General features: G+C 35.1%; 1 protein-coding gene across 1 annotated transcript; it reads right to left on the bottom strand.

Moving 5' to 3' along the window:
* Positions 1–3,740: 3,740 nt before the first annotated feature.
* On the bottom strand, positions 3,741–7,445 carry LOC143592534 (uncharacterized). Its single transcript, XM_077072434.1, has 3 exons — positions 6,518–7,445; positions 4,387–4,732; positions 3,741–4,058 (listed from the first exon to the last, which is right to left on the bottom strand). The coding sequence occupies exons 1-3, from the start codon at positions 7,369–7,371 to the stop codon at positions 3,765–3,767; spliced, it is 1,494 nt and encodes a 497-aa protein (XP_076928549.1). The 5' UTR covers positions 7,372–7,445; the 3' UTR covers positions 3,741–3,764.
* Between the last annotated feature and the right edge of the window lie 731 nt (positions 7,446–8,176).

The raw sequence follows: 8,176 nt of genomic DNA, 5'->3' as shown, positions 1-8,176 counted from the left end.
TGAAGATGAGCCTTGTGTTTACAGAAAGGCTAGTGGGAGCACTATATCATTCCTCATCTTGTATGTGGATGTTATACTGATCATTGGAAACAACATTCCTATGCTTAAGAAAGTTAAGCAATTGTTGGAATCTTGTTTTGCAGTGAAAGATCTTGGAGAAGCCGCATATATTCTGGGAATAAAGATCTATAGAGATAGATCTAAGCGGATTCTAGGGCTAAGTCAAAGTACTTACATAGACAAAGTAATGGCACGCTTCTCAATGGAAAACTCCAAGAAAGGAGCTGTTCCAATGACTAAAGGAACCGTGTTGAGCAAATCGCAATCTCCGGCAACGAACATTGAATCTAAACGTATGCAAGCAATTCCATACGCTTCCGCGGTTGGCTCTATCATGTATGCTATGTTGTGTACTAGACGTGACGTCTCGTATGCCTTGAGTATGACCAGTCGTTTTCAACAGAGTCCTGGCATTGCCCATTGGACTGCTATGAAGAACATTCTAAGGTACTTGAATAGGACCAAAGACATGATCTTGGTGTTTGGGGGAGTGGAAGAGGAGCTCACTGTAAAGTGTTACACTGATGCTAGCTTCCAGACTGACCGAGATGATTCTCGCTCACAGTCAGGTTTCGTTTTCACTCTCAATGGAGGAGCTATTTATTGGAAGAGCTCCAAGCAGAGTGTAGTGGCGGATTCTACCACCGAATCCGAATATATAGCCGCATCAGATGCTGCTAAAGAGGCTGCTTGGATGAAGAAGTTCATCACCGATCTCGATGTGGTTCCGAGTATTCACAAACCAATCGAGATATTCTGTGATAACACAGGTTCTATTGCTCAAGCCAAAGAGCCAAGGTCTCATCACAGAACCAAGCATATTCTAAGGAAGTTCCATCTTATTCGGGAAATATTGGAACGAGGTGACATCGTGATAAGCAAAGTAGACACGGATCAAAATCTAGCTGACCCGTTCACTAAGCCGATGACTCTAGACAAGCATGATCAACATAGAGATGCTATTGGGCTTAGACTTGCTAGTGATTTATTTTGATTTAGTATTTGAATGTATGAACGTTTAATCAGTTGTACTTCTCTGTTCACTTTTGATTTAATGGTTAAATGCAAACGTTGAATAATACAACTGTGTTCATTTTAATACGTTTAATCCGTGAATATTGTATTCTAAATTATCCGTAGTCGGTCAGACTCGTGGGAACGATTCTGAATTAAGACTATTCTGACTTTGGACTCAAGCTGTTGACTTCCAAACTCACAGACCTCATTATGAAGGACGTTGGATGTAACTCGCATCAAATCATCTTAGTGGATCTTGATCATAAGATATTTTGATAATAGTATGCTCATTTAGTATCCTAAGACCTGAGATACATATTGGAACTTTCGTTTACCGAGGAATATTCTTTGATCATGTCAACCGCTGTTGCGTAACTGCCAGCCATAAAGGCATTGATTGGGAATGTTCTGAAATTCAGTGGGAGTTGTATGTAGTCAAGATGAGATTCTGTACTCTTACATTAAAATGTAACAGTTAGACATATTGGCGCCCTCGTTGATTCAAACTGGTAAAGTGTGAGGCCTCACCCAAACTTACTGTGTGTTTGAATGGACCACTTTGACTCTATATCAAGAACTATAATAATTGAACACTATATAAGATTGATTTGATCTATGTCTCATTGTTCAATTGATATCTTATACAGAAATGATAGATGACAACGATTACTATAAATTCATTATCTTGTAATAAGGTATTCCAAGATATTTTAGTTATGGATTTAAAAATGTAATATTTGGTTGGGGACAGCTATGTGTAGCTAGAACGCCTCTGGCTGTTAGCGTTGTGATACCTGACCCAAATCCGTCTAAGTGGGAGACTGTTGGATTTAATGGTCGATTCGGGTCAAGTCAACGCGACCGACCCGAATGTGACCCGGTATGAGTTACACCGGGGGTAACGAAATATAAACCCACTTAAACGTTTACGTTAACTGGGCCCGACACAATCACATAATAGGATAAGTTGGTGGATTATGCTTTGTTTTAACTTTTGGGCTTAAAGCCCAATGTGGTTTAGTTGTTAAACCATAATATCATTCCTATAAATAGATATATATTATTCTAATTATAAAAACACCTTAAATCATCAAACCCTAGCTGCCACTATTAATCCGGCGCCGTTTTCCGGCCAACCGGTTTTCCGGCCAGTCTATTCCAGCTGCCGCAAACATACCACAGTCACCACCGCTTGTACCAGTTGTTCCTTAGTCACAGCTAGTACCACCGCTGCTCTATACAAGCTCCGGCGAACCCGAAATCCCGGCGAACCTGCAACTCCGGCGAACCCGTTTTTCCGGCGAAGCTTTTCCGGTGACCTACGGTTACTACTAGTTGCTGTCGTGGTTCTCTGCAGTCCGCCGTTCTCTATAGCTGTCGGATCTGAGGCGCAACACCTACTGCCGCCGTCTTTATAACCTGCCGGAATCCGCCGCTGCCGCCGTCGTCGGATCTTCGTTGGGTTTTGTTGATTGTGTCTTATCTAGCTTGTTTCGTTAATCTTCGGTGTCTTCCCGGTTTCGATAACCAAGGTATATCGATAAACTTATCTATGGTTGTTATTATTCGTTTATTCGTACTCGTATAAAGTTGTAATCGGATCCGGGTTTTGGGTTTTCGATTTTGGTTCGTTTAATCGTTTAATCGTCCGTTGCGTTTTTATAGTTCGTTTATAAGTTTGTATATTAATATTGATTAATCTCTATCGAAACTAAATTATTAACTAAAATGAGTTTAAAATTACTTGACCGTTTTCGTTCCGAACCACCGTTGAAATCCAACAGTGACAACCATGATTAGTTTCTCAATTTTAAAGAGAAAGAATTATGAATTAGCGTTATATGATTTATGTTATGTTTGCTCAACTTAATTTATACAAAAAATAAATAAATAAACAAGAGCAACAACAACAACATTTGTCTAAACTCATGTGTTGACAACATAGATGGTGTTTTAAATCTGAAAAAAGATAAAATATTTATATTCCGCAAGAAAATGTGTTGAGTAGTCGTTGAATTGATTCGCTTGTCAGACCGATTAAATCTGTTTTAAAAACCAGATAACTTATAATTAACCTACATATTGAAAAACTTAATCCGCCCTTTTAACCTTTTTGACCGATGCTAAATTAAGCACACGGGTTTGAATTGCTTGGTTCTTACTAAAATTTCCTGGTTTTTTCTACACCGAGTTGTTTGACTCATTTGAGATCGGTAGCAACTATATCTGGTTTTTGATGAACTTGTTTGGTATTATAACTTTTCTTGTTTTAGACACAATCGATCTATTTATGTACATAAATACATGCTCCTTCGCTCATGTTGGCCCGTTGGGCATCGTACCATCAACATAGCTTGGAAGCTTATTCTGATAAGAAATAAGCGCAATAACCTTATTTCGTAGTAAAAGATAATTGGATGAAGAAAGCTTGATAATAAACATGTATGGTAATGTAACAACAAGAAGTTGTGGTTTCTACAACCATTTAAGTAGCAAAGAGGAGATGCATGAAAATTTACAACAAATGAATGATGTATTATTGATAATAATTAATTAATAATAATATAAACCATGAGAAAATTTAATCAAATACAATCTTCAAATTACAAAATAAAATAATTACACACACTAAATAAAATATAAATAATAATTTGTTCCATACAATTCTGATTTTAGATATAACAAATTCAAGCAATAGTAAGATGAAGAATCTCACGAAACTCCAATCTTCTAGTTTCAGTATAAAACGTCTTGTACTTGTTCGGCCAATAAGTCAACCAAATCCACCCTCTCGCTTCCCACTCCATCGTTTCACCGATCGCATCTCTTACCACCTTCCACAACACGCTTTCCCCATACTCGTCTCGCGCAAAAATAACCCCGCCCTGCCTTGTAAACGGCCGGAATGCACTTGAATATCGGTTCCTAAACCACGATTTCGGTTTTAGCAACGCGCATTTTGATGGTTTCGACGAGAAAACCTAAAAAAAAAAGACGTTTATGATGATGACTTTTTTTAATCAATTATAAGATTATTGGATTTTAATAATCTCATGTTTCACATATTGACAATGATTAATCGCTACTCAATAAATGTTTATTGTTTACAGACAATACTAACTTTGAACCTATTTTTATTCAGCAGTCACATATTTAACTAAAAGCATGGCTTTTTGACGACGGAGGAAAATACTATCTAAGTTGGGACTGTCTGTAAACATTTATGAGTTGAGGTTAATCTCGGCCAACAGATAAAAGTTGAGATTATTAAAATTCAATAACCCATTAAAAAAAGAAAAAAGAAAAAACCTCGCGACCATTAATGCTATCATGAAGGAACCAGCTAAACGTGCCGCTATTACCATAAACTGATTGTTCGAATTTCCATGGTTTGAGGTTGGTTGTGACGGTTTCGCCCGCGGAAACGGATATTCCGATGTGAGGATTCGGTGGTTCTAATGAACCTTCGATAGATCTCTCTACGCCTATTTCTCGGTTCGGGTTTTCGGAGGATCTGCTAACAGAAACGCTCAAGACGTTGGTTTGGATTGTCGGGGTAAGATGTAGGGAAATTCGTGACGGGAAGTGTTTTTCGTCGATTCCTGCTCCACGTTCTTTTAAAAGAGCGTCGTTTACGAGTCGCATAATATCACACCTGGATTATAACATGAATTTATATTAATCAAACCTTACATGAACTTGAAAATCATGTCAGATATGATTTTTTACATCTAAATGGATACAAACATGTAACTTGAACTTTTATTCTTTTCTACTTTTATATAAATATATATATATTAATATTACTATATACAAATTTAAATTTAGAATAAAAATAAAAAAAATTTGTAGACATCACATATCCCTCCAAAAGAAATTATTTTAGGCACTGTATATACACAGTATACATGTATAGTTTTTATAGTGATGACTTGTATAAAATGAACACATATCTACCAGGTGCCACTTGTGAACGGTTGGTCCATCTACTTACAAAACCAATATCATTTTCCATAGGCATGACAATCATTTATCTTAGTATAAAAGATGAATTAAAATTATTTATTACTGTTTACATCAAAATTAACAGTGGTAAAACGAAAAAAAGGTAAGTAATTTAACATATACATATTTAGTATTTAATAGGTGTTTAAATTTAAAAAAAAAATGTATTTTAACAAAAATAAGTTGATTCAAATATGATAATTGGATAAACAAAGATCGTCTAAATCATACTTTTTAATGTATAAATTTCTAACCCGCTTACTCAATAAATTAATTATTGTAATAGCATAATACAATAATGATAAACTCAAAGGTTTTGTACTTTTTTTGTTGCAAACTATTTTTTAATAATGAAAAAAGAGTTTAAAGCATTTGAGTGTAGTTCATAATTCATATCTCGAACACAAACCTAACTCATAATGGTGTCCTTTACTTTCAAGCAATCTAAAAAGAGTAAGGTCATTGCACCATTAATACGCAATTATTGATTTTAGACCTGTCGATGAAATTTCTACCCACACATTTTCTTTTGTATCTTCACCGGTGGATTATCAAAGGTTATGACTTTTATTGGGGACCAACGACGAATTCTTTCATCGTTAACCATCGTGTTGGAAAACCTAAGTTCCACTTTTACCAACGATTAACACTTTCACCAAGGGACTGGTTGCGTTGAAACCCGAGCAAAGAACGGTCTGGTTAAGCCTTTTTGATTATTCCTCATATAAACCGGCGAACCGGGTGAACCGAATCAGGAGGTTGGAACGTATTTCTGATTTATATAGAAAATATATTTTTACAAAGTCTCATTTTCTAGATTTATTTAGTACTCTAAACTTTATATTTATTTAAGTCTTAACATTTGGTTTAATTTGTAAAATTATATTAAAATACAAATACACACAAATAACGTTATACTATATTATTTATTATGGTATCCAGTTCTTAAACCAGATCCGACAATGGATTCTTAAAATATTGATTAAAAGTCTTCTATTTCATAGTGTGCGTGACATGTTAAAGTGATTATATATTTAGCCAAATCCTAAAATTACCTTAGTAACCTAGTTAGCTTGTTGTGTTAAATAAAAAAGGAATACTTACTAACATAAATCAAGTATTCCTTTCGAAAGTAGTGAATTCTTATAAAAGAAAACGTTATTGATGGTAACCACAACACGTTATTCAATAATATTTATTACTTCACCTAGTTCTTAAATCCGATCAGATAATTAATTCTAAAAACATTGATTAAAAGCATTATGTTTCATAGTATGTGTGACGTGTTAAAGTGATTATATGTATAGCCAAATCCTAATTCTACCCTAGTAACCTAGTTAGCTTGTTGTGTTAAACTAAAATTTTATTCTAACACACACAAAACAAGTACTACTTACAAAAATAGCAAATTCTTAAAAAAAGAAACCTTCCATACCTCACGTTATCAATGCTAACCAAAACATCAATCCACTTATCTCTTACAGTCACCTGATAATTCAACTGAATCACCCCTTCAAGTTGATGATAATTCAAAGAAAACCCAAGTTTCTCATCATCTTGTCCATTACTATTACACTTCTCAATCTCCATAGCAATCACCGGACAATACAGCTGAATCTTCCATAACCCTAGTGTCGAAATCGCCAAAGAATACATGGGAGATGGCGATTTCAGCGCATGGTTCATCGCTCGCAGCTCGATCACCCAGTTTGTGATGGCAAGATTCATGGACCTCATCCATTGTTCTTCCGTGTTTGATCCTATTAACCTCATCAGTCTTTTGGACGTTGTTCGTGCCCATGAACACGCGAATTGATCTTTAATAGTGTTAATACAATCACACCTAATGTCTTGAGGGGCTTCGTATATTGATACGATGAAAGCAAGTGCGAGAAACACGAAATTAACGATGTCTTTGAGGTCGGGGATGGAATTCGGTTGTGGGAGATAAAGGTAGGCATTGGAGAATTTTATAGGGCAGTAATTGAGAATATCTTTGATGATATTGGTTAAGAGTTTGGAGATGGTACCTTGTTGATCAAGTGAGGTGTTGTTATTGGTGGATTTGAGTGGTTTAGAGGTCCAAAGAGAGATGGGTATGTTGTAGTTTGCAACAATGGATAAGGAGAATGGAGAAGGGTGAGTTAGGGTTTTGAAGGTTATGGAGAGTTGGAGAGAAGGTTGAGATGAAGAACAAATGCATATGGATTTTGTGTTTGTTGGCCATTGTGTTGGTGGTGGGAGGCTTTGAAGCCAACCCAATATATCAGGAAATGAAGAAGTGGCCATTTTGAGATATACTTAGGGGTTGAAGAATGTTAGATAGCTTATAAGAACATGCATAACAAACAGTCTACACTTGATCTAAGGGAAACAGAAACATATGTTTGCATAGATGTATGTATATATGTATATATAGTGAGAGAGGGGGGGGGGGGTTGGAAAAGGCAAGGAAATGTCAATTACTATGGAGGATGATGAGATTTGTTTTGTTGACTCATTTTTTCTTCATGGACAAAGATAAGTTTAAGTAGCCGAGTAATTTAACCAAACAAGCATTCAATGAACTATGAAATAAGAAGTTCGTTTATGTTTGATTTTTTTTAACAAAGAAACACACGTAAAACAAAACTTTTGTTTATTTTTATAAAATTAGAATGAATACATGTCAAATTTGTTCATTTACATGTGTAAACAATAGGTCGTTTATATTGTTCGCTTATTGTGTTGATTCGTTCATTTAAATATTTATTTAAAATTTTTGTTATTCATTAGCAATACTAATTGACTCGTCATGCATCATTCATCATCCAATTATAAATCAGATCCCATACACAAACTTTGGGTAGTTGACTAACGAGTTGAATGGATGAGTTGAAAAAAAAAACGCGTTCATTTTCTTCATAGATTTATGTCATTTGTGTTTGTTTTATTTATGTTAATTTATATTTGTTTATTGATATTCATTTAGAGTATTATCAAATAATAAGCGAATTGAACACGAACGAATCATTTTTCTTAACAAACGAATATGAATAGGAAGATTTAGTAGTGTACGTAACCAAAAATGTATTATTTGTCTAAATATTATATA

This window comes from Bidens hawaiensis, unplaced genomic scaffold, assembly GCF_021521415.1.
Source record: "Bidens hawaiensis isolate Kalapana, Puna unplaced genomic scaffold, B.hawaiensis_p1.1 tig00001685_1, whole genome shotgun sequence".
Classification (NCBI taxonomy): Eukaryota; Viridiplantae; Streptophyta; class Magnoliopsida; order Asterales; family Asteraceae; genus Bidens; species Bidens hawaiensis.
The sequence above is the reverse complement of the archived record's forward strand: the minus strand, read 5'-3'. Positions and strand labels throughout refer to the sequence as shown.

Coding starts and splice junctions, on each gene's coding strand:
- LOC143592534 (XM_077072434.1), bottom strand. CDS start 7,371: ATGGCCACTTCTTCATTTCCTGATATATTGGGTTGGCTTCAAAGCCTC. Junction 4,733..6,517: donor GTTAGCATTGATAACGTGAG/GTATGGAAGGTT, acceptor GTTATAATCCAG/GTGTGATATTATGCGACTCG. Junction 4,059..4,386: donor ATAGCATTAATGGTCGCGAG/GTTTTTTCTTTT, acceptor TTTTTTTTTTAG/GTTTTCTCGTCGAAACCATC.